At 42.6% G+C, this 25,429-nt stretch overlaps 3 protein-coding genes and 1 long non-coding RNA gene across 4 annotated transcripts; 2 read left to right on the forward strand and 2 right to left on the reverse strand.

The window, feature by feature from the left end:
- Window positions 1–855: 855 nt before the first annotated feature.
- LOC146694889 (uncharacterized) lies at window positions 856–5,524 on the reverse strand. Its single transcript, XR_014923492.1, has 3 exons — window positions 4,635–5,524; window positions 1,750–2,333; window positions 856–1,163 (listed from the first exon to the last, which is right to left on the reverse strand). It is a non-coding gene; the product is annotated as an uncharacterized LOC146694889 (long non-coding RNA).
- An 8,502-nt stretch (window positions 5,525–14,026) lies between these two features.
- Window positions 14,027–15,172, forward strand: LOC146694890 (B-type lectin plumieribetin-like). Its single transcript, XM_085476687.1, has 3 exons — window positions 14,027–14,068; window positions 14,278–14,371; window positions 14,844–15,172. The coding sequence occupies exons 2-3, from the start codon at window positions 14,282–14,284 to the stop codon at window positions 15,081–15,083; spliced, it is 330 nt and encodes a 109-aa protein (XP_085332813.1). The 5' UTR covers window positions 14,027–14,068; window positions 14,278–14,281; the 3' UTR covers window positions 15,084–15,172.
- Window positions 15,173–17,522: 2,350 nt separating this feature from the next.
- On the forward strand, window positions 17,523–19,974 carry LOC146694891 (uncharacterized). The gene is made up of 3 exons (XM_085476875.1): window positions 17,523–17,739; window positions 17,849–18,130; window positions 18,623–19,974. The coding sequence occupies exons 1-3, from the start codon at window positions 17,523–17,525 to the stop codon at window positions 19,651–19,653; spliced, it is 1,530 nt and encodes a 509-aa protein (XP_085333001.1). The 3' UTR covers window positions 19,654–19,974.
- A 75-nt stretch (window positions 19,975–20,049) lies between these two features.
- Window positions 20,050–23,117, reverse strand: LOC146694892 (uncharacterized). The gene is made up of 6 exons (XM_085476877.1): window positions 22,732–23,117; window positions 22,508–22,608; window positions 21,979–22,099; window positions 21,184–21,731; window positions 20,751–20,934; window positions 20,050–20,486 (listed from the first exon to the last, which is right to left on the reverse strand). Exons 1-6 carry the CDS (start codon window positions 23,107–23,109, stop codon window positions 20,172–20,174), a joined length of 1,647 nt encoding a protein of 548 aa, XP_085333003.1. The 5' UTR covers window positions 23,110–23,117; the 3' UTR covers window positions 20,050–20,171.
- Between the last annotated feature and the right edge of the window lie 2,312 nt (window positions 23,118–25,429).

Below are 25,429 nucleotides of genomic sequence, written 5' to 3' on the forward strand. Positions count from 1 at the left end.
CACATGTGATCAGTCATGACAGCTCAGAGCTCAGCGTTCACAAGTGTGATTTGATTGATTTCACACAATAAACTGAACTGGTGGATTCGTGCAGTCACGTAGATCAGACTACAGCAGCACTACAACCTGCCTCTCACAGGTAGTTTTTCACAGACATGAAACTTTTAGTTTCCTGTGTAAATCTGCTGACGGCTCATGAAGTCCTCGGGCCTCAAAGATTCTGCAAAAACAATAAAAACCTCCCAATCAGGACGCAATGGGTCTGTGAGGAAGGTCTGTGACTGACGAGCTTCACAGTCAGAAGGCGAAGCTTTGCACGGCTTCATGAGACACATGAAGGTTACTGCAGATGAAAAACAGCTGAGTGTGGGGGGCAGGTGGGAGCTCGTCAGCCTGAACACTTTGAGTTCATCAGGTTTCATCAGCACCTGAAATGATTTCACTCTCATTTTGTTCCAAAGTCAAAAATGTTTCTGGGAGGACAAAACCACAGAAGAAGAGTCCAGATGTGCACAGGTGGGTGTCAGACTTACACAGGTAAACGTGCACAGCTAACAAACCAGGAGAGAGTCCATGAAGACCTCATCACACAGCAAATCCAGCATGTCCAAATTAACACTGTCGGATTTGATTTCAAGACTATTAAAGTGTCTATATGGGTCCACACCAGAGAGTGTTAATTTAACTCTTTTTGGAGAGTTGGTACGTTAACTCTGATTTAGTGTTAAACACCAAATCTGTCTGGAGTTGATAATTTAACACTTGGTGTTAAGAGTTTATATATTAACTCTCAAAGAGTATTTTAGTTTAACTACGTAAGAGTTATCTTCTAATTCACTCTAAAAAGTGGGAATTTTACTGTTCTGAACTTCTAGAAATTTCTTTTGGAAATAAACATTTGCTAAAAAGATGCAATGGTTTTTGAAAAACATTTATTCTGAACTGTGCACCACAATTTCAAAACATTTTCTGAAAGATGTAACAGTATACATGTTCTCACTTTCATTAGAATTGTGTTTATCAAAAGGTCTGACATGGTAAATGCAAATAACAGCATCTCATCACTTATTGCTTCAATACAATATGCATGTCCTTCATTCATCCCTTTGTGGAACTTCAACGCACTTCTGCTCTCCCCCATATTCCATCTTCACAAGCATATCCTGTGTGGAGATTGAATAAAAATTAGTTGACACTAATTAATGGCACAAATAATCCAGTAAACAATTGCAGCACAGTAAAAAAAAAAAGGAATCCTCTTTGAGCCATTACTTGTGTAAAGTATTTTCCCAAAAGACAAGGACACAGGCAACAGGTAATACTGAACTAAATGTAAAACCTCAACCTTTTTCATTTTTACCTAAACCGTGTGCACAAAACTCTGGAGGGATCTATGCTAACGTAGAATCCAGTCAGGATGTCAGCTACTGCTGTTTGCTCGTTTTTTGTTTTTTTTTTATGGGCGATCGTTTTCAGGCTTCAAGTAGCACCATTATACCAACATTTCACATTCTAGACATTGTTTTAGGCGTATTTGACCAAAAGTTTGACTGAAAATTCACATGCAAGCTTTTTTTCAAGGCTGTGGTATTTGCCCGCAAACAATACCTTTCAGCTAGCTAAAACAGAATATTATGCTATCAGCGAGCAACATGGCTAATGCCTTTCACACAGCTTTGTCTCAACTCCAAAGAACCACAGAAGTAAAAGCTCATAATAATTGAAACAATCTTTGAAAAAATGACTTACCAAGCATGGCAAACAACTCAAATATGTAGAGCAAAATGTTCTGAAACGGCTTCACTTCAGCTTCGATTGGAGCCGTGCTGGGGGCGGAGTCTGTGAATTTACTCTGTTGGTGTCATAGCCCCTCTAGGAGTTCAGAGTTAAGAGGTCAAGAGTTAATGTTTCCATTGTAACACCTCCAGATTTGACAGAGAAACACTCATTTTTAACACTCGATTTTAACTACTATCATTTTACACCTCAGAGTTACATTAAAAGAATGTGACTCTGCTTAGAGTAAAATTAACTCTACTTTTACAAGAAGACTATTAACACCAAAAAATGTAACACTTTTGAATTTGCTGTGCACAAGCTGGTTCTCTGATTGGCTGGCTGTCCATTTAGGTCTTCCACAGCAGACACGCTGCAGTGTTCGCTCTGCCGGCGCTGTGTCCATTAAACCAGCTGAAGTGGCGCTCTAAGGACTGATGATGTCATTCAGAGAAGCATTGCTGTGGATTCCTGCTGTTTCCATCTTTTATCTACAGTCTGTGGAAGTCTCTGTTGATTTCTGGAAGCTTCAGTGTCACTATGGAAACGGTGATGAGCTACAGCATGGTAGAGAGTCAAAGTACTATAAGAAGCAATTAGATATAAATAGAAATAATAATAAAAGATTATGGGAAATCCTGAACAGTGTTATAAAATGTGGGACTGGACAAAAGAACTATCCCAAGTATTTCATTTGTAATGACCATGAAGAATACAATATGGATGTTGTGGCAAATAGTCTCAATGAATTCTTTGTAACTGCTGGACCAAATTTAGCAAGAACAATCACTCATCCTGGGAAAGCACAGGAAAAACCCGATACACTGATTGACAGAAATCCATATTCTATGTTTCTCACAGCCGTTGATGAAAATGAAGTTCTTGAAATTGTCAAAAAATGTAAAAATCAGAAATCTTTGGATTGTAATGATATTGATATGATAGTGGTTAAAAGAGTCATTGAGGCTATTATAAAACCATTTACATACATCTGTAATTTATCATTTCAAACTGGTCGATTTCCAGACAGAATGAAAATAGCAAAAGTTATACCTCTATACAAATCTGGAAACAAACACCATTTCACAAACTACAGGCCTGTCTCTTTACTACCTCAATTCTCAAAAGTTCTTGAAAAACTGTTTAAAAACAGACTGGAAAAATTTATAGATAAACATAAACTACTCACTGAGAGTCAGTACGGATTCAGATCAAGCAGATCAACATCATCGGCACTATTAGATTCAATAGAATACATCACAAATTCCATAGACAAAAAGCAATATGTGGCTGGGTTATTCATAGACTTGACAAAGGCATTTGACACTATAGATCATGATATATTAATAAGAAAACTGGAACGTTATGGTGTCAGAGGGGTAGTTTTAGATTGGGTCCGGAGTTATTTAAGTGACAGAAAGCAGTTTGTGAAAATAAATGGTGGTTGCTCCTTATGTATGGACATTGCTTGTGGTGTACCCCAAGGGTCAGTTTTGGGTCCAAAATTCTTCAACTTGTACATTAACGACATCTGTAAAGTGTCCAAAGTATTAAAAATGGTTCTCTTTGCTGACGATACAAACATTTTTTGCTCTGGTGATGATCTGCAGAATTTATTGGAGGATATGAAATAAGTAAAGTGAAGTTCTGGCTTGATAAAAACAAATTATCATTAAATTTGAATAAATCTAAACTGATGTTATTTGGAAATAGTAGTTTAAATACAAATGCAAAGATTCAAATAAATGGTGTTGATATTGAAAGAGTCAGTGAAAATAAATTTCTGGGGGTAATAATAGATGAAAAACTTAACTGGAGAGCTCACGTAAGATATGTTCATTCCAAAGTATCACAAAGCATTGCAGTACTAAACAAGGCAAAACAGGTATTCGACAGAACATCACTTCATATTCTCTACTGTTCACTGGTTTCACCATACTTAAGCTATTGTGCAGAGGTCTGGGGCAATAACTATAAAACCACATTACATTCACTTTTTACTCTTCAAAAGAAAGCAATTCGAATCATCCACAATGCAGGTTATAGGGAACATACAAACTCACTATTTTTGCAGTCTGAAATATTGAAAATTGACGATATAGTGAAATTCCAAACAGCACAAATTCTATTCAAAGCAAAAAATAAAGAACTGCCAGGTAATATTCAGAGTATGTTTTTTTTGAAAGAAGGAAGTTATAATTTAAGGGGTTTTTGTAACTTCAAAACAATGAAGGTACGTACTACAAGAAAAGGCTTTTGTGTTTCTGTTCAAGGAGTGAAACTATGGAACAAACTGAATATGGAATTAAAGCAATGTCCAAACATAAAACTGTTCAAAAAGAGTTATAAAAATATGATCTTCTCGATCTATAAAGAAAAGGAAAATATTTAAATTAAGTGAATGTCTCTATTTAAAAACAAACAAACAAAAAATTCATGATGTGATATTATAGTATATAGTATATCAGAAATCTGTTCACTATTTTTATTACAAATTATATCAGTAAGGAAGCTGACTAAATATTCACTGATAATTTATGGGACAGGGGTGGGATTAAATAAGTGTATACTTCTTCCCACTCCCTTTCAACATGTAAATTAATCAGAATGTTTTTTTGTATGTAATTTGTATAGTATATATTTTTTTCTCTCATTTCTTTTCTAAATGTACTTGTATATTGTTCACATGTTGAAATAAATTACCAATCAATCAATCAATCAATCAATCAATCAATCAATCAATCAATCAATCAATCAATCAAAGGTTAATAATAAGTATTGATTGCATGCACAGTGGTGAGTGAAGAAGAAACACTGAGTGCATCATGTGTAAGCTGGGTCAGGGTCACCTGTCCCACCTGCATGCTTTATCAAAAGGGAACGTTTTCATCTGAAAAGCAGCCTGATGTGCTGCATGAGCGCAGTCACTGCTGCAGTTTCTTCTTCATCCCAGCAGAGGGCGTCATTTCTCTGCTGGGACAGAGGACAGGGAGAAATCAGCAGAAGCCTTCATCCTGATGGCCGTGACGCTCAGCAGCAGCCGGCTGTGATCAGCCTGTGATCGATTTATTTATTGATCGGTTAAAGCTGGTTGGAGTCACGTGCAGAGAGTAAATGTCGTTTTTCAGAGTTCAACACAAGAAAACCACAGAAAAAAATAATGATGGTTAGAGATGAAAGGTAGGTGTTGTTTTTACATGTGGGACAAATACTTTTAGGCTTCATATTAAACAGCTTAATTCTGATTCAGTAAAAAGGACTAGATGTTACAGTCCCTGATAATTCATCGCTTCAAATGGAGAAAATCTTGAGGGATGGCAGCCAAGAAACTTTACCAGCAGGACACATCGTTGCCTAAACTTCACAGGGTGCTTCGGTCTTTTATCACAAGCTAATGTTGTGCCCTTAAACAGGGGAAATAGTGAGGAGAGGTGAAAGGAAGGCACAGACACGCAGCTCTCACTCTCACTCGTCTGTATTGAGTGAAGGAGGAAGCGCGCGAACCCACCTACTGGAGCCCTGAGGCATTAACAATGGATCGACGCACAATCAACCCAGGCAAAACTTTCACTGCTTATCTCCCTCTATATTCCCACTGCATATTCTATTCGAAAACAGTCAAAGCAACAAATAAAACATTAATAAGGGCATGACATGAAATGTAAGGAACAGAGATGTACAACTTCAAAACTAATCAAATTTATGATCCACCACACTAATCTGCCATTTTTTCCTTCCTTGGTTAGGTTTAGGAACTAGAGATCTGATCTAGATTATCATACTCAAATTTGGGACACATCGTCAGTAGTGGACCTTGGATTCATCGGGTGTTTCGGCCATTATCACCAGACACCCTCATCCAAGGAGGCCCTGCCAGGGTTGATCAGGTCCCAGAGTGTGTCACTGGTTTATGTTAAATTGGTTCTCGTCGACTTTCTTCTGTTTAGTTTTCTACTATTTATCTTCTTCTATCAATTCACTGCAACTGAAAAGTAATGCTTACCTCTTTAACATTTTTGGAGCCTCACTTCTTCAAAGGGAAAGAAATGGTGATAGAGAGAAGTAAGACAAAAGGGACAGATAGGAGAGAGCAGAGACGAGAGCCGGAAGGGGGTCGCCCGATCTGGCTTCCCACATCTCACAAACTGGAAAACTGTCCCACGTCGGCACTATGTACAACACGACACAATACGACACATCACAACGCAACACAAACAACACAACTCAGTAACTTAACTTAGTGCTGTACAGGTCCTTCATGGAAGGAAGAGGATGTCCAATGATTTTTTGGGCCATATTGATGACCCTCTGGAGTGCCTTTCTGTGTGCTGTGGTGCAGCTGGAGAACCACACACCGATGGTACTGTCAGCCCAATGACGTACACAAGTTTTTGGGAGTTAGACCCAAAGACGAGGTCTGGTCGCAGAGTAGTTGTTATGATCTCTGTGGTAAAAATGATCCTCTGATCCAAGTCCACTTGCATCTGCCAATCCCTGGTGACCTTGAGCAGGCCCAGGTCCGGGGTTGAAGAGCTTGTCCTCGGCTTGTCTCCCTCCTGAACAAATGCTGATGGTTACTGACGCTCCTCTTGGAGAAACAGGCTTATTTTAGAGTTCACAAAAAAGCTTGTTTACACAGATGAAGTCTATAACATTTAAGTCTTTTCACAGCGTATTAGTATATTTTACTTAAGCTTAATAATCTGAATAATGCTTTGATCTCTTCAACTAATTGGAATCACACCTTTCTACTAAAACTGTTTGTGTTGTTCGCCACCTTTTCCTGAACCAGACCCTGCAGGATTAGCCTGAGTGTCCAGTCCTGGACCGTGTTTTTAACCGGGAGGATCCCAGGCTGGATTGTTGTTGATGCATTATAAATACTCTTGTTTTATAGTTATTGTTATTTACTTTCTTCTCATCAAATAAATATCCATGTAAAATTGTTCGTGTTATGTTCATACATGTTAAAAATGCCTGTAAATAAAAAGAGTTCAGTGACAATTATTGTTTGTTGTAATCAATTTATTAATATGGGGCGATCGTGGCTCAAGAGTTGGGAGTTCGTCTTGTAATCGGAAGGTTGCCGGTTCGAGCCCCGGCTTGGACAGTCTCGGTCGTTGTGTCCTTGGGCGAGACACTTGACCCGTTGCCTACTGGTGGTGGTCAGAGGGCCCGGTGGCGCCAGTGTCCGGCAGCCTCGCCTCTGTCAGTGCGCCCCAGGGCGGCTGTGGCTACAATGTAGCTGCCATCACCAGTGTGTGGATGTGTAAAGCGCTATATAAATACAGGCCATTTACCATATTAGTCTCCATCACCATAGTTTTGCCGTACCTTTGCTTTTTGTAGTTGATATTGGGGGAGGGTTAATGGGCTTGGGGTGTGTGGTGTCGCACTGACCTGGATGGGGTCTGGTAGCTCTTGGGTGGTGTTTTTCTGGCAGCCTAATGTAGCAGGGCTTCAGGGGTGGGGGTCTGTGCCAGTGCTCGTTTCTCTTGCGTAGCCTCGTTGCTACAGCCTCCAGTGGCTTCGGCACCATGGCTGCTGGGCTCTCCTTTGCTCTTTTCTGAGTGGGTGCTGTGATTGCCCCTGTGGTGGTCCTCCTGAGGCTGTGGGGGGCTCTAGATGTGTGGGGCCTCCTCTATGCATGCTTCATGTCCTGGGGGGCAGGGCTGTGGCTCCCTGCACCTACCTACTGTAAAAACTCGAATGGAGAAACCTTATAAACACGAGCACTCACACCCACAGGTGTCTACACAGGTGTTTGAAATTGGTGTTAGAAGCTAAATAGTCAGTCACACTGACAACGAGGAAGTTTTTGATTTTTCTGGAGGGCTTCCCCTGATGTTTCCCCTCTTTCAGGAAATCACCAAATATCCTTCAAACTGATACATTTACCTGCCGGACAGGTGTGACAGGGCAATGCTGAGCAGCCTCATTCTTCAGCTGTGAATCAGACAGAAGTGGTGGCTTTGTCCCAAAAAGTTGATTCTGTTCATCTGGACGTAACGTTTTCAGTGGGAGAAATGAGGGCGGAGTCAAGGAGGCCATTTACGTGAAAAAGGAAAGACCATCTCTGAATCGAGGAGGGGGCCTAAGGGTACATCTGTCACCAGCTTACAATGCTGTGAGCTTTGATCAGTGGTTGTTGATCAAAGGTCATGGAAATTTGCATATTCATGATGAGCTGACCTCTCAGCCCGTTGTTCTTTCACTGCGCTGGTTTCAGTCATTGTGCAAATGTCCTGTTTGTAAGGTTGGAAACCTGCAGTCAGCTGAGACTGAAGAACTTGGATGAGTGACAAAATGTTTCTCCCACTGAAAACATCCAGATGAACAGAATCAACTCTTTGGGATTTACTTACCTGGATGATGCATCAAGGTGATGGCTTTGTCCAAACGGTTTCACGCTGACAGCCAGATGCTTAAGATTGTTCCGGGGTTTCATTGGTTCTCCAAACTAACATCAGTTTGACTTTCAAAACTGCAAAGCTCCTTCCAACAACCGAACACAAGTCAAGTTTAGCATCTAAAGTGCAGACAACAGTCAGAACCTGTGCTCAAGTCAAATACCAGGAAAGTGACCCCTTCATTCACTGGAGTAAACCCCAACATACAAGCACTGAACCAGTCGATGCAAGTCTGTTCGAACTCAACCGGGGGTGAATTTCTATCAATAACAAAGAGCCAAGGATCAATCGGTCACACAAACTCTTCCACCAGGATAAGGTGGAGGAGTGATACATCAAGTAAAGTCTGCCTAAAGCTGAGTGCACTGCTGGTCAGTCTGCTAAGCAGCAAACATAGAGCCTGTGTTTCTGCTCCGTTCATCAATGTGTTTACTGTATCCAAGCTTAGTGTACATAAAGTCAATTCTTCTTTTGGTCATCTTTTATGGAAATATTTTGATTTGCTGGCATCTCCTGGTCTCCTGATGTGGAATTGATGACTGTGAAATGCTGGCCTTTCTGTCTACCACGCGAGCTATGACAAAGCATCATTACCGCAGTGCAAATTCTGCCGAGTCCAGATGTAAAGCAGGCGATGAGAGAACTACAGCACTGTCCTCAAATCACAGATGCATTTCACATCTTTGCAAGGAGTTTCAACAAGGCTTACGTCTGTTTGCTCTCAACATGCAACAGCGTGTTATGTGTGCAAACAGAGGGACTCATAAATATCAACAATGAATACACTGCAGCCCCCTTACCTCACACTGGAAGCTCCAACCATCTCACTTTGCTGATGAACACAGTGTACACGCCCAGAGTGAGAAAAGAGCCGCCTGTGGTCGTGGACGTTGTAGTGTGGGCACAGGAGGCTGTTCCAATGCTATGGGCTGCTTGGAGTGCACACCATGGAGCATTTTCAGACAACATCTGGGGACTGTGTGGACATAGAGGAATATACTGAGGGTGTGATGTTCGTTTATCAAATCAGGACTGCTTGGCAGTAAATGTCTTGTATTACAACCGGACAGAGTTCGACTCTGTTCTTTTGGCAGTTTCTGATCATACTAATCAGTCACGCTGAGTATGAGGATGTTTTTGGCAGCCTTGAAAACTTGCCATCTGAAGTTTTGTGCACTGATGTCTCTTTTTCAGTTAATCAGAGATATCCTTCATACTAAGCCAGGCAGTTTACCTGCAGTGCAGGTGTGACAACAACCTCGGGATGAGGAAGAACAATGCAGTTTCCATCCTGGTCACAGACACTGGATCAGTTAATTTTCCAGCCATCTATCCCTTCTCCTCCACTTATCCTTGTCAGGGTTGTGGGGGTGCTGGAGCCTTTCCCAGCTGAACTTTCAGTTTGATTGGATTTAGTTAGTTTGTATATTATTTAGCTGGAGTGTGTTTGTGATCAGATATGTGTGAGGTGTGTTAGAATAACTGAAGTATTTCACCGTATAGGTTTTTTGTAGCTGGGCCGTGTCGGGGGGAAGTCTTTTATTGGTGGTGGTATGACCGGCATCTATTTAAGGAGTTTTTTTGAGAGGCTGGGTTGTTCGTCTTTAGATGTGTCGCTGTTGAGAGTGTTAAACCTCTGTATTTGTTTAAGACAAACATATTCAGAGCTCTGAAAGGCGTTTGAAGGCTCGTGTGGTTGTTTTCTCCCATCTGGTCCCCTTCACATTACCTTGCGACCGTTACAGCACCATTCTTAGGAGCTGTGACAGACTCTGAAATCACAAAAACAGACAGGCCTGGAGCTCATGGTGACTGGTGTGTAGCATTGCCAGTGAATGACAATCCAGTTAAGTCCAAGATAGACAGAGAATTTCTCACAATCACTCTCAGACGGAAGAAGTAGTCATTCGGGTGACGTGCGCCATTTTCCCAAAGCCTCCTGGGAAGAAATGTCAATAAGAAAATAGAACATGTCACAAAAGCACCGATAGAAGTTAATGAAACCCCTGCAGCTGTTTGAGGCTAGTTGGTTGCAGCCACTGAGCAACAGCTTGAACCTTCTGCGAATCCATGGGTAAACCATAGAAGAGTGTGGCAGGGGGGTGGTCTCTGGCCTGCTGGCAGTGGAGGGGTGGTGCGGTGAGACCAGTGACTCTCTCCTTATATATAGTGTTGGCAGAAACTGTGTGTGTGCAGTGGAGGACGCTGCGAGACGAGCAGACTCCTGGCTCGAGTTGTGCCTAAAAGAGCTGTTGAACAAAATAAAGGAACCCAAACACGCCGATATGCACTGTCGGTCCGATCATTGCCACAAAGAGTTAATGAAGCCGAAGAAGGGGGTGGAGCTTTGATGGCGGGCACATTTCTCCAGCTCACAGACTAGCTGGTGTTCGAACTGTCTGTTAAGCACCACCCTAAGATGACTAACATGGTCTTCTTGGGACCAGAGTAGATCAAAATGTAATCCAAATATGCCAACGGCCACCAGCCTAGCATGTCACGAAAGACATTGTTAATCAGATGTTGCAAGACAGCAGGGTATTAAATCCAGTTCTTTGTATTCTTTACGGCAAAGAAAGACACGGCTCAAAGTGGTCAAAGCTCAAAAAACGATCTTTAATTTGACATATTCCAGAATATGGAGACTGTTTTCACCCCCTCTACGGGTAACATATATCCGGTCTTAACACTATTCTTGGGCAATTTAAATAACACAGAAATCCTGCAAACTATTCCTAAAGTCCTTCTCATTACTCTTCATTACTTTTATGCTCACATTTAACGTGTGTCCAACGAGCTTTTAGTCTCCTAAGCAACATTTCCTGGAGCTGTGGTTCTCTGTGCTTCTTGTGAGTTCCCCTTTCTGATGGTTGGTTTCTGGATTCTCACCAACCCCTCCGTGGTTTCGCTCTGGTTCTGGAATCTTCTCCTGTAAAGTCAGAAAACAAAACGCCTCCCTCTGCTACGCCTCAATAATCTACTGTGTTCATCTAATGTTCCCTTAATTATTCAAAGTTGGTTCAAAATATCCCGTTCTGGGCTCTATCCTTTATATTAACTTTACTTAATCTCAATGCTCTTTATGTGTGTGAGCAACACTTTTAATTGTATTAAACCCACCCAGGGTCAGATATACACCATCACCATATCAGCATAAATCTCCACTAGAAAGCACACTCCAAAATTTTTGTCTATCAGGGTTTACGCCCCTTTTTGCTTCAAGCAGATACATAACGTGCAAAAGTTACAGCTAATGACAGTTAGACAAGTTTCCGTTATCTGCAACATTTTGTTTCAGCCGTCGCACCCCAACACGTTTCCTGTTGACTTATTCATGGCTTATCTTTAACACCTTCTGCATCACTAGTTGCTAAGCAAAGACAAAGCAAGACGTGTTCCACCTTTACCCTAGAAAATAAATCTATGTGATGTTTGTGTATGTAAGCCTGTTATGCATCCATTCACTACACTCCACGCCATCCCTGCAGCATATCAGTTCAGACGGTCACGCTGAACGAAGCTTTTGACCTTCTTAGGGCTGAGTTACAACTCATATGAGCACGATTGCAATATGTGTGTAAAACATCATTTATATACTCTTCAATGTTTAACCTTTGCCACCCTCATAAGAAATAGGTGTTTCCTGTTTTTGGCTCGCTCCTCTCTTATCTGTTCATGGACTACAGTTCAGCATTCAGCACAATAATTCCCTCAAAGCTTTTCACATGAAGGATCTAGGACTCAGCTCATCACTGTGTCAGTGGATCCTCGACTTCCTCACAGACGGACCCCAATCGGTAAGGGTGGGAGAACAAGTCTCCCCCTCCATCTCACTCAGCACTGGAGCGCCTCAGGGCTGTGTTTTAAGCCCCCTGCTGTACTCACTGTACACTTATGACTGTGTAGCCACATCAGACACCACCTCCATTGTCAAGTTTGCTGACGACACCGTTGTGGTGTGCCTGGTCTCTGACACCACCGAGAAGGCCGACCTGGAGGAGATGAGGATCCTGAAGAACTGGTGCCAGGAGAACAACCTCCTCCTAAACATCAGCAGAGCTGATCGCGGACTTTGCTACAAAACAGGTGAGTCCCTAATCATCAGTGGCGCGCCAGTGGAGAGAGTGGACAGCTTCCAGTACCTGGGTGTCCACATCACTCAGGACCTGTCATGGTCCTGTCACATTAACACCCTGGTTAAGAAAACCTGTCAGCGTCTCGGTACATATAGGGGGTCATAGGGGTGAGCGGGGGTAGGTTAGAGTGTATCTCCGAACCTCGGAGAGATCATGGAAGACTTGAGGAATCTTCTCCAGATCAATGGGCTCTGAAGGGGGTAGTTTTGCGGGATCCATTCTGGTCTCAGGGTTGAAACAGCTTTGTAAACAGCGGGGACCCCAGCCCAGGATCTGACACGATGACCAGGAGATATGGGGGTTGTGCCGACAGAACCAGGGATAGCCCAGGATGGGCGTGCGTATGGGCTGCGTTTGGTACTGGAGCGGGTAGGGTTGAAGGGGGGTCGACTGAGGCTAATGGGATATGAAGTTGAGAAGCGAGATTCTGAAGTTTTAAAAGTAGAGATCGTGTCTGTCTCCTGAATCCAAACTGGAAGCTGGTTCCACAGAAGAGGAGCCTGAAAACTGAAGGCTCTGCCTCCCATTCTACTTTTAAATACTCTAGGAACAACAAGTAGGCCTGCAGAGCGAGAGCGAAGTGCTCTAATAGGGTGATATGGTACTACAAGGTCATTAAGATAAGATGGGGCCTGATTATTTAAGACCTTGTATGTGAGGAGCAGGATTTTGAATTCTGGATTTAACAGGAAGCCAAAACAGGAGAAATCTGCTCTCTCTTTCTAGTCCCTGTCAGGACTCTTGCTGCAGCATTTTGGATCAGCTGAAGGCTTTTCAGTGAGTTTTTAGGACTTCCTGATAATAATGAATTACAGTCGTCCAGCCTGGAAGTAATAAATGCATGAACTAGTTTTTCAGCGTCACTCTGAGACAGGATATTTCTAACTTTAGAGATGTTGCACAAATGGAAGAAAGCAGTCTTATATATTTGTTTAATATGTGCATTGAAGGACATGTCCTGGTCAAACATGACTCCAAGGTTCCTCACAGCGTTACTGGAGGCCAAGGTAATGCCAAATGTATTCTGCAGCAGGACAACGACCCCAAACACACAGCCAAAGTCATTAAGAACTATCTTCAGTGTAAAGAAGAACAAGAAGTACTGGAAGTGATGCTCTGGCCCCCACAGAGCCCTGATCTCAACATCATTGTGTGTGTCTGGGATTACATGAAGGATGTGAGGAAGCCTACATCCACAGAAGATCTGTGCTTAGTTCTCTGAGATGTTTGGATCAACTCACCAGCCGAGTTTCTTCAAAAACTGTGTGCAAATGTACTTAGAAGAAGGCAAAGGGTGGTCACACCAGGTACTGGTTTGATTTAGATTTCTCTTTTGTTCATTTACTGTATTTTGTTGACTGATGAAAATACACGATGAACACTTCCATTATTGAAAGCATGTTTACAGCTTTTCTTTCTCACCTGCCTAAAACTTTTGCCCAGTACTGTAAATTTAGAGTGTGTGAAAGATTTTCAGTGTCCTGTATAAAAGTGTGTGGACGTGTGGGTTTCAGCATGAAGAAATCTGTTGTCAGAGGTAATTCTAGGTAACATATCCTCATATTTTACTTTCTTTTAAAAGAATTTCCAAGGAAGAAGGAATAAAAAAACCTGACTTTCTTGATGTCCCCATCTCCCCTCCCATCACCCTTTGCTGCTATCAAACAGTATAAATGAGGCTCTGCTCTGTCGCTGCAGCACGTTCAGCATCTGATTCTCCCACTGACGTTTCTGCGTTCATAGCCGGTGAGTTACAGCTTTGTACATAAATGCAGCAGCTGTAAGAATTAATCTTGCCTGGGGTTTGTAGCTGCAGGCATTTGATCTTTTGGTAAAATAAACTGAAATATGGTGCAGGCTCATTTACACGCATTAAAATTCACAGAGTTTCTGATTTGAACTGAAATCTGTAAAATGTCTCTTAAATGAAAATAACTGTAACTTCTGTCCTTTAGAATCATGAGTAAGAACTCCATCAGCACTAACCAGGAGCTGCGTAAAGGCGAGTCCCTCGTCAGTGTAAATGGAGACTTCAAAGCCATCCTACAGGTGGGAAAATGTGACCTTGTCCTCATCAGTTTATGATTACATGGCCCAGAAACACAGCTGGTAACATTAAAAGTTGACAGCTGGTCTTTAACGTGCAGATATAGAAAGAGATCAGTTTTACTGGCCACTTTTTCCTGGCTAGAAAACTTTTCTTTTGATAATGATTTTTTAGTGAAGTTTATGAAAACCCTTCCTGAGAAAATGGCAATAAAACGAATCTATGAATAAAAGAGCCCCAATGATGAGATTTCACCAAAACAAAGAGATCAGGAAGTCAGGAATACAGAAATAAAGAGAAGTGGGAAGTCTCAGACGCTGACAATTACATCTGAATATTCACTTAACACCTGATTTGCTGAAAGCTGCACAGCTATTCTACCTTGTTTTAACGAATCGTATCGTCGTCCATATGATTTGTAGCTCACAGTATAAACGTTCAAACTGATCCGCTCTCTTTGCTTCCACTTTGCAGGAAGATGGCAACTTTGTCGTCTACAAGTGGTCTCCTATCTGGGCCACAGCCACAAACGGCAAAAACCCTGCGCGGCTCCTCCTGCAGTCGGATTCCAACCTGGTCCTGTACACCCAGGACGATAAACCAGTTTGGAGCTCTGGAACCGTTAAACCCGACAACAGGACGATGCGCCTGACCCTGACCAACGATGGTCGTCTGGTTGTTACAAGGAATGGAGCACAAATCTGGAGCTCTTAAAGCTCACGATGTCATTCAGAGATCCAGACTAAAGGCGTGATGTCCTGAGAGCCGCGCGCTCTGTTTCACATCCGAATAAAAGCTCTGTGATGTTTCTGCTGTGTGTGTGTTACTGTCTCAGTCAGATGAACTCTCAGCACGTTATCATCGTCTGTTTAAAACAAGCGTCCAGTAAAGCTCACAGAATAGACGTAGTATTAAATCTGTGTTACCTGCTGACTGGAAAACGTCTGTTTCCAGGACAGCAACAAAAATCTAACTGTTCTCTGTGTGGACCCACAGCGGGCAGGTGTGGGCGGGGCCAACCTGCAGGCTCCAGGTGTGCGTGTGCTGACACATACAGGCAACTGAGAAGGAGTTCTGTGGGCTCATTGGAAGCTTTTAAAATCTCAAATCTGACCGTGTGGTGGCGTTCTCACCTGTACTGTAGATAACACAGGTGAGTTTTACAAATTTCTCTTCCATCCAGTCGGGGGAGCCAAACGTCTGCCTGTCAGAGCCCCTGAAACTCAGATGTGTGTCAGTGAATCTGCACGTCTTCTTGCTTTGGTCACATTTAGTTTCCAGTGGTTGTAAACACATGCGTCACTAACAGGTAACTTCCTGCACTGCTGAGATTAGTGTAACAGCAGCACCTCATGTGGTGGATGTTTCTGAGGCCGTGTGCACCATCCCTGCTGGAGGTGACATCATCCTCCTTCTTATAGTTTGTTTCTGTCTTCCTGAAAAGGACACACACGGTATCACACACATGTGATCACACACACGGTATCACACACATGTGATCAGTCATGACAGCTCAGAGCTCAGCGTTCACAAGTGTGATTTGATTGATTTCACACAATAAACTGAACTGGTGGATTCGTGCAGTCACGTAGATCAGACTACAGCAGCACTACAACCTGCCTCTCACAGGTAGTTTTTCACAGACATGAAACTTTTAGTTTCCTGTGTAAATCTGCTGACGGCTCATGAAGTCCTCGGGCCTCAAAGATTCTGCAAAAACAATAAAAACCTCCCAATCAGGACGCAATGGGTCTGTGAGGAAGGTCTGTGACTGACGAGCTTCACAGTCAGAAGGCGAAGCTTTGCACGGCTTCATGAGACACATGAAGGTTACTGCAGATGAAAAACAGCTGAGTGTGGGGGGCAGGTGGGAGCTCGTCAGCCTGAACACTTTGAGTTCATCAGGTTTCATCAGCACCTGAAATGATTTCACTCTCATTTTGTTCCAAAGTCAAAAATGTTTCTGGGAGGACAAAACCACAGAAGAAGAGTCCAGATGTGCACAGGTGGGTGTCAGACTTACACAGGTAAACGTGCACAGCTAACAAACCAGGAGAGAGTCCATGAAGACCTCATCACAAGCTGGTTCTCTGATTGGCTGGCTGTCCATTTAGGTCTTCCACAGCAGACACGCTGCAGTGTTCGCTCTGCCGGCGCTGTGTCCATTAAACCAGCTGAAGTGGCGCGCTAAGGACTGATGATGTCATTCAGAGAAGCATTGCTGTGGATTCCTGCTGTTTCCATCTTTTATCTACAGTCTGTGGAAATCTGTTGATTTCTGGAAGCTTCAGTGTCACTATGGAAACGGTGATGAGCCACAGCATGGTAGAGAGTCAAAGGTTAATAATAAGTATTGATTGCATGCACAGTGGTGAGTGAAGAAGAAACACTGAGTGCATCATGTGTAAGCTGGGTCAGGGTCACCTGTCCCACCTGCATGCTTTATCAAAAGGGAACGTTTTCATCTGAAAAGCAGCCTGATGTGCTGCATGAGCGCAGTCACTGCTGCAGTTTCTTCTTCATCCCAGCAGAGGGCGTCATTTCTCTGCTGGGACAGAGGACAGGGAGAAATCAGCAGAAGCCTTCATCCTGATGGCCGTGACGCTCAGCAGCAGCCGGCTGTGATCAGCCTGTGATCGATTTATTTATTGATGGCAAAAACTTTATACATTTTAATGATCGTAAGACGGAAGCGATCCTATTTGTTCCAAATCGTTTTTCTGACGCTCCAGATGTTGATCTTCCCGCTTTGACTTTACATTTAAAGAGTTCGATCACAAATCTCGGAGTAAAAATTGATTCTGCACTTGCCTTTGATGGTCACGTAAACGCGGTGGTGAAATCAGCGTTCTGTCACCTCAGACGTTTAACGAAGGTTAAGCCCTTTCTTTCCAAGCCTGACTTGGAAATTGTTATTCACGCCTTTATTACTTCACGTTTGGATTATTGCAATTCTCTTTTAATAGGGGTTGGGCAGGGCACTTTGTCACGCTTGCAACTAGTGCAAAATGCCGCGGCATGATTTTTAACTGGCAGAAGGAAATAGCTGGGTTTCATTTGACGTAGACGTGACGTCGACGTAAAGCGCGAAATTTGACTGGAGGGCGGAAGTGAAAAAGATCAGCGCAAAATCACAGACAGACAGTACGCAAAATGCCTTTGTCCTGTTGTGTTTACGGATGCTCCAGTAGGTCGACCCGAGAAACTGATAAACGGTATTTTAGGGTACCAAAAATAGCCCAACGAAGAGGAGAAAAATGGAAAATTCTAACCGAAAAACGTAGGAAAAAATGGATTTTAAATTTACGTTTACAGTCGGGAGGAGCAGAGTCTGCCAATGCCCGTGTCTGCAGCGACCACTTCGTCAGAGGTAATGTTATGTTTGCAAACGAACTTATTAGCATTATGTTGTCGTTAAATTCTCGTTTACTTAGTGCTTTTAAGTTAGTAGTCTAATATTGACTTGATTGGGACTATAGGCTGCCCAAGTGCTTTGGATGACGAAGAGTCGGAGGACTGGGCTCCGACGGTCAATCTCGGCTACGAACGAAAACCCAGATCGGAATCAGTTCTCAAACGAGATAAAAGAATGAAGCTTAAGGCAGAACAGCATCGATGTGCAGAGGCGATTTTGGATATGCAACAGACGGCTGAGAGCCCGGATTTGAGCCTAGTGACAGTGGAGAACCCCGAACTGCAGCTTCCAGCTGAGAATCCACAACCAGAAGACTTCAGTATGAATGAGACATTCACTTATCCAGGTAAGATATTGTGCTGAGATGTAAAACAAACAAGAATCATGTCAAAGAGAAAAAGATGCCATTATCTGTAATGATTATGGTCCAAGTTACATATTACATGTTTGTGATTTTTTAATCACAGAGTAAATCCATACCATTTTATTCAGAAAAAAAGAAAAAGTGGCACTTATTACCGTCAGGCACACACCACAGGTTTTTGTACACTGCTGTGGTTCTTATATTGCCAGATTCCAGACAGTCTCCTTTCACAGATAAGTAAAGATATCCGTAATGTAAGGTTTCTGTGGTGAGAAACATATAAATATATTTTTTGTTTAGACGCAACATGTTTTTTTGTTGATTAAAAAAAATAATTACATTAAATTAACATAGTGAATTAAACACATTACACCAGATTCTAATAGCCCACTAAAAAACTCCTACAGTGAAAATGAGTAAAAATTGAGGTTGCCTCTATTATGCTGATTATGCTCCCCCACTGTTATATTGCAGGCTGTGCGGATGCTGGATGCCAGACAGAGCTGACGATGGATGACATCGAGAAGATGGAGGATGTTTTGAGACAGAACACAGCAGAGCTGGTTGATCTTCGGAGCAAGGCTCTGGACACACAGTTCAGCCAGGAGGCTTTTGAAAAAAATGAAGACAAGACAAAGTTCTACACAGGGCTCCCCAACTTCTTAGTTTTAATTCAGATTTTTGAACTGTGCGAGCCCTATATCACCTCGGGACCTATGTCTTTGTTGTCCAAATTTGAACAATTCATACTAGTTTTGCTGAGGCTGAGACTAAATCTGCCCCTGAAAGATTTAGCTTTCAGGTTCAATATTTCTCTGTCCACTGCTTCTAGAGTTTGGCATAAAGTAATTGACATACTTCATAAAAGGTTAGAGTTCCTAATTGAGTGGCCAGAGCGACATGTTCTTCAAGCTACGATGCCACTGAGTTTCAGACAGGCATTTGGATGTAAAGTGGCTGTGATTGTTGATTGCTTTGAAGTCTTTATTGAGAGACCATCTAATCTTCTTGCACAAGCTCAAACTTGGTCCAACTACAAGCACCATCACACTGTAAAATTTTTGATTGGTGTTGCCCCCCAAGGCTACGTCACTTACATATCTTCTGCCTGGGGAGGGAGAATTAGCGATAAGCAGATCACAATAGAGAGTGGCCTCCTAAAGAACTTGTTACCTGGAGATATTGTCCTTGCAGATCGTGGGTTCAATATTGGCGATAATGTGGGGTTTTACTGTGCTTCACTACAGACACCGGCATTCACTAAAGGGAGAAAACAGCTGTCAGCCTATGAAGTAGCAGAGACAAGGAAAATAGCCAATTTGCGTATCCATGTTGAGCGAGTCATAGGTTTAGTCAGGAGGAAATATCAAATTCTGCAGAGCAGGGCTATGCCAATAGAGAACATGTCCACAAAGCCAGGTGAGACACATGCATTGATCGACAAGATTGGGGTAATTTGTTGTGCCTTATCAAATCTCTCCGAGTCTGTTGTCCCACTGGAGTAAGGGGGGTGGGTGGTAATCAATCAGTTAAAAAAAATTAAATGTCTTGTCACTGTCACGGCTCACAGAAGGGGGTGGAGAGGAAGAGTAGTGTCCAGTATCTGCTGCTTGGCTCTGGTGATAAGTAGAACAGGGTAGAGTAATAGTAGTACCTAAGTCCTGACTCCTGATTAGTCTGTAAATGTTTTCAAATGAAATATTTTTCTCCAACTGTCATATTGTGCTGGCAGTTTGTACAGTATTATACTGTGAGATGGATTGCAATCTATTTTGTTTATTTGTTTAAAAGTCTAATCTTGTAAATAAACCACCAATGTATTATTATGCTGCCTCAATAGCATTTAATCATTGTGTAGTGTTACACAACACTTAAATGACACAATTAAATGTACAATAAAATTAAATGACAATCTGTGCTCTAATGCTACGTCAGAGCAAATACAATAGCCAGAACTCATAATGACTACCATCAGGTCATAACAATATTCAAAATGTCATTATGTTGTCGTCCTTTTATCACATTACACATGTATGTTTGTAACTTGCTGTCCCAGTATTTCTGGGAGTATACTGTTTCTAAAAAAACACTCAACTTTAGGAATCGCATCATCCCAAAACTCAAGGTCAGGCAAAATCCTTTCAACAAATATGTCATTGCGGTTCCACACAACAAAGTCACAGTACTCTGCATTTGCAATGTGAAGCTGTGCCTGAATTTGGTAATAGTAGTCATGAGTTGGGTCCAGTGTGACATTATCCCCGTCACTGATGAGGCAGAAGCCCTTCTCCCCAGCACGCATGCGCAGGTTGACCGCATCTCTCTGAGAGTGTGGGCACTAAAATCACAGTGATGAGAACAACAATCAAGATTTATCTGATGAAACAGTGAAGAAGCAAAGATGATGGGTGTGGTCTGTGTTATCATAATCTCTCATTGCCCAAAACAAATGTCTATTTGAGACAGACAATAAAGCCTCATCTTATCTTAATTGAACAATAGATTAGAAATTAGAAAAGGTATTTCCTGCATTTTTACTCAGTTCACTGATTCTTATGGAAAGATGTCACACCTATGGCCTTGACTACAACAGAGTCAATACCTTAATCTCGCAGATGCCAGTTCCATGACAGTCACAAGTGACTATCCCATCAGGGGTGGACCCCATGTATGGCCACTTGGGGTTCAGCCAGAGACCGCTGTCCATACATGAGAAGCCTGCATGCTCCTGGCTCATAAGCTTCTCATATGCTCCTCTGGCTTGTGCTTCATGTTTGCATCCATAACTATAAACAGTACACATGCCAAACATGAAAAGGAAATTATTACTTAGTATTGGATGTGTAAAACAGTAAAGTGATGTATTATACAATATGCCATTACCCTAAACTATACTTAGTTCTTACCCTGTATAACCCTAGCCGTATAAGCCTATAACTAACCTCCATCTTCATAACACTTTTTTAGTTACAGTTATGGACAGTTTCATACCCCAAATCTTAACTCTGCCTTACCCTACATCAAACCCTAAATACCTTGTAGCAGCTGTGGTGAACCTATATGCCTCTGGATAGCATATGGCCTTGATCAAGCTCTTTGATGGTTGCTGGGGGTTGGTCTTAAGAACTTGTTTCAGCTTAGAGGCAGTTACGCGTCCAGCTCTTTGCCTAAACCAAATACTGCTTGCACTCTGACTTCGAGTCGCCCTCTCTACAGCCTGGACTTGGGACAGGGTGAGCTCTTCAAGCTGGAAGTCCAGGCATAGCTCTTCAAGGTCTTTGGGGGGGAGCTGCAGTGTCTCTGGTGTTCTGTACTCAGGCACAGTTTTAGGAAGCATGCTAGACTGGGGGACAAATTCTTTGTGGTAAGGTTCCCTAGACATCAGTGCTGCACTCCTTGGACAGTTTTTGCTTAAACTCTCAAAAAACCTACAGTATGTCTCTGAATCTCTCTGCACTCTTGGGCATGGAAGTGATTTCCCAACCTTTTGTGTACTTGTGCAGCCATCAATGGAACACTCAAGCTTTCGTTTTTTTGACTTTGCTGAAGAGAAGTCAATCAGAGTTACTGGGCAAGCAGGAATCTGGAAAAATTAAGCCAAAGAAGATCATTAAAATTTAAAAAGCTCTTTTCCAAAACGCTATATATGCCCGGCTTGATTAGATCTACCAGGAGCTTGAAGCCCCCGCCGGTATAGCCTACAGGGTCATTGAGGCACTCAAGCTTCCCCACCACGACAAGGTAGCAGTATAGGGGAAGATATTTTATCCTACTGTCACATGAAGTCCCAATATAACATTCTTTATCCTACATTTTGCTTTTTGGCTTACCTTTTTAACATGAGATGGCATCAGCCACTTGCACTGCTCTGATGTGCATGTCGCTCTCATTTTCACCCCAGCTTCAACTGCAAAAAGAACAGCTCCAACGTGCGAGCATGATTCTGATAGTCTGGAAATAGAGCACATAATCTTTTTAACATGAAATGCAATATTTACAGTACATTTTGATGATGCATAGCTTACTAATACTAATGTGCAATGGCACTTTATTTGAAGTAACATGTTTATTCATTAACTCTTTCTCAACAGCCTATAGAGAAATCATTATCTAGGTGATGACATGACTGAATAGTTCTACCCTCTATCTGAAAAATGCATCTGAGTGTCATGAGGGATCTAAGGCAATCACACAAATTCTTAGCTGATGAATTCTTAGCTAAAAGAAAACACTCTCTCCCCACTACTACTGAAGTACACCTGCAAAATGCTAGCAGTGCCCTATGCGTATATGTGTGTGTGTGTGTGTGTATGTGTGTGTTCTCATTGCAATAACATCCTACTTAATTAGGCTACTAACCCTGCCATACAATTGCAATGGGCTGCAATCACTTCTCCATCCTCCTTTGCAATTACCCAAGTCTTCAGAGGTGTCTCGTTAGACCTCTGAGAATGGTTTACCTTGAAACAAACAACTGTCACTCTCACGAAGTCCTAAGGATTTGGCATGTTTGTTGACGTTAAAGCCGCTAACGCTAACTGTTAGCGTGTTTAAGATAAAGCAATATAAGAACAAACACTCACCCTTGCAAACACCAAACTGTATCCATCACGGAGACGTTTTGTTCCAAGGTTGTGGACCCACCCGCTGACAAAAAAATTGTACGCCTCCAGACTCTTGAAAGCTTTCATTTGCTCCCTAGTGTAGTAAGAAGTCTGGAGGACCAAGTAGTTGGTGATATCCACAGCGTCGATAGTAGGCAAATCCTTTACTTCTGTGGTGTATTCGGACATTTTCAAAGAATACGGATCACGTCCGATATATTTTTTAACTATCTGTTTATATCTCTCCCGAGAAACGGGGTCTAAAGTTGCACAATAGCTGCTCTCCTGACTCTCCACAGTGTCCTCCATGTTTACTTCCGCCCTCCACTCAAAAATCGCGCTGCCTCCGCACGTCATCAGAACCACGTGACTGCAACCCAAGTATTCTACCACATGACTCCGGTTTTGGCCTCTTTACATTGGCTTCCAATTGAATCTAGGATCCGTTTTAGAGTCCTTTAATTGGTTTTTAAATCTCTAAATGGTCCTGCACCTGTTTATTTGTCTGATTTGTTGAATGTTGGGCTAGTTAATAGGTATGTCTTCATTGTCATCTGTTGGAATTTTATTTTGAAATGATGCTTCCTGTAATGCTACGGAGAGAGTTCACATTGGTGTGAATGTTCCGGTAAAAAGCCGATGCTCCACGTGTGAGTATTCCTCCGTCTAAATAATAAGTATCTTCAGCGTTCATGCAGAATCTGCTGGGAGACCCGTCTCTGGAAACATTGAAGCCCCATGTTCGCTCCGGTCAGCTGAGCAGCTGTTGCTTTCTGTCCCAAAGTCACGGCTGACACTTAGACCGAGCGGCTCTGCTGCGGCTCCGATGCTTTAGAATAGCCTTCCTCTCCATATTAAACACGGACCAGTGCCAGTTTTTAAGTCCAGGTTAAAAACGTATTTTTCATGTTTTTCCCCCATACATACATATATATATGTGTGTATATATATATATATATATGTATACATATATATATATGTATACATATATGTATACACACTGGGTGTATATATATATATATGTATGTATATGTATACATACATATATATATATGCTGTACCAGATCATTACGTCATATCTGGAGAAAATAAAAAAAAGTGAAATAGAGGAAATAGAGGCACTGCTGGGACACCTGAGCAGCGCTGTGTGACGTGGAAACAGGTTCAGGAACGTTATCCCAGTGGATCCCAGTGGATCCCAGGACACTAGGTTTCCGTTATGAATATGCTAACATACAAAGGTCTACCTGTCCCAGGTTTTTTTAGGAAACAATTTTATTATTAAAAGAAGTAATAGAGGTGAAAGACAGGTGTATACAAAAACTTGTTTTTACATGAGACCAACGTCTGACAAATAATTTTAGGATTCATATTAAACAGAATAAAGAAGAAAACATCCACAAGTCTAAAAGCAGCAGGATAAACACAGTTTATTCGAGCTTTTATTTTGAAAGTTAAGCGTACGCGTAATCGGTTGTAGGCGTGTCTTCCGCTCGGGCCTGTCTGACGTAGCTCAACGACCCGTTACGTCACCAAAGATGCGGAAGTTGGAGTCACCGTGGAGAACGTAAACTAATGTCAAGCAAGCGCCTGAAAAAGCGAGCAAAGAGCGGCGGAAGCGCGAGAACAAGGAGCCGAGCGGACTCTTCACCTCCGGCTGGACTTTCACTGCTTCCGCCATGGAACCTAGTTCACTTAGCTAGCCGTTACAGTTACTACTCCCGCACTTCGCCGTTACAGACAGCGTTACCGTGAAATGGAGCGAGCGGGTGACCCGGAGTCCGCCGCGGTGCCGCCGAGCTGCTGCAGGGGTCTCTGAAAGCTGCAGACCCCGCTGCATCCCATCGTATCCCGGAGGTAAGTGGACTGCGTGCGAATCTCCTTTGAAAAACATGACATTTTGAGATGATTCCCTCATGAATGAAATTTAACAAGCGGGAGAACAAAGCTGGGGGTCTGCCCCCGGGGCAGTAGCACCTGCCCATTATTCCGGGGTACGTTTGACCCCACAAACAGTGTTTCCCTCAGTCACATTTCTACTTTTACAACCCTCCCCGCGCCTCTTCACAAGGATGGTCCACCCTGCCGAGCGGTGCATTTCAGATCATTCAGGGCTGCTGAGTCGATGAAGTGCATGCCGGACATGAAAATGTCTGCCTGTGATGTAAATGAAAGGTTTAGTATGACACGCAGGGATGTGAAGTGTGGATTTTACTGGGGGGAGTGGTAAAAACACACATTTCTGAAAGGAGTTTGGGCTGCTGCCGACAACAGCCGGAACCAGAGCTCTAAAAAAGCAGCAAAAACCGACCCTTTGTTCTTGAAAAGGCTTCTTGCTGTAAAATAAAGTCCCAGCGAGCATGTTTAAGTTGTGTGGATTAGATTTGAGGTCATTTAAAGAGAAACTGCAGCGGGTCCCCGTGTTTATTCGTGTGGATGTGGACAGGCGAACAGTGTTCAGGCTGTCAGTGCTCGCCTTGAAGCTGCTAACAAACCCAAACAGTGTTCGTGAAAGTGGAAGACTCGAACACGATGAGGTCATTTCTGAAGTTGTTGCGTGCTTCAGTCGTTGCTGCGTTTCATCCCTACAAACTGCACGAGTTATTTTCAGTTTCTCTTTGATGCTTCTCATTTCATCTCACAAATAAAAGCAGGAACTCTATCGCACGTTTCACGT

The sequence above is a fragment of the Copadichromis virginalis genome, linkage group LG13 (assembly GCF_057382275.1).
Source record: "Copadichromis virginalis isolate Kocher_CV1m ecotype Utaka linkage group LG13, C_Virginalis_male_GT1.1, whole genome shotgun sequence".
In the NCBI taxonomy this organism is placed as follows: domain Eukaryota; kingdom Metazoa; phylum Chordata; class Actinopteri; order Cichliformes; family Cichlidae; genus Copadichromis; species Copadichromis virginalis.

Coding starts and splice junctions, on each gene's coding strand:
- LOC146694890 (XM_085476687.1), top strand. CDS start 14,282: ATGAGTAAGAACTCCATCAGCACTAACCAGGAGCTGCGTAAAGGCGAG. Junction 14,372..14,843: donor ACTTCAAAGCCATCCTACAG/GTGGGAAAATGT, acceptor TCCACTTTGCAG/GAAGATGGCAACTTTGTCGT.
- LOC146694892 (XM_085476877.1), bottom strand. CDS start 23,109: ATGACGTGCGGAGGCAGCGCGATTTTTGAGTGGAGGGCGGAAGTAAAC. Junction 21,732..21,978: donor TGCCATCTCATGTTAAAAAG/GTAAGCCAAAAA, acceptor TAATTTTTCCAG/ATTCCTGCTTGCCCAGTAAC. Junction 20,487..20,750: donor CTGGCATCTGCGAGATTAAG/GTATTGACTCTG, acceptor CTGTGATTTTAG/TGCCCACACTCTCAGAGAGA.
- LOC146694891 (XM_085476875.1), top strand. CDS start 17,523: ATGCCTTTGTCCTGTTGTGTTTACGGATGCTCCAGTAGGTCGACCCGA. Junction 17,740..17,848: donor CAGCGACCACTTCGTCAGAG/GTAATGTTATGT, acceptor TTGGGACTATAG/GCTGCCCAAGTGCTTTGGAT. Junction 18,131..18,622: donor TGAGACATTCACTTATCCAG/GTAAGATATTGT, acceptor GTTATATTGCAG/GCTGTGCGGATGCTGGATGC.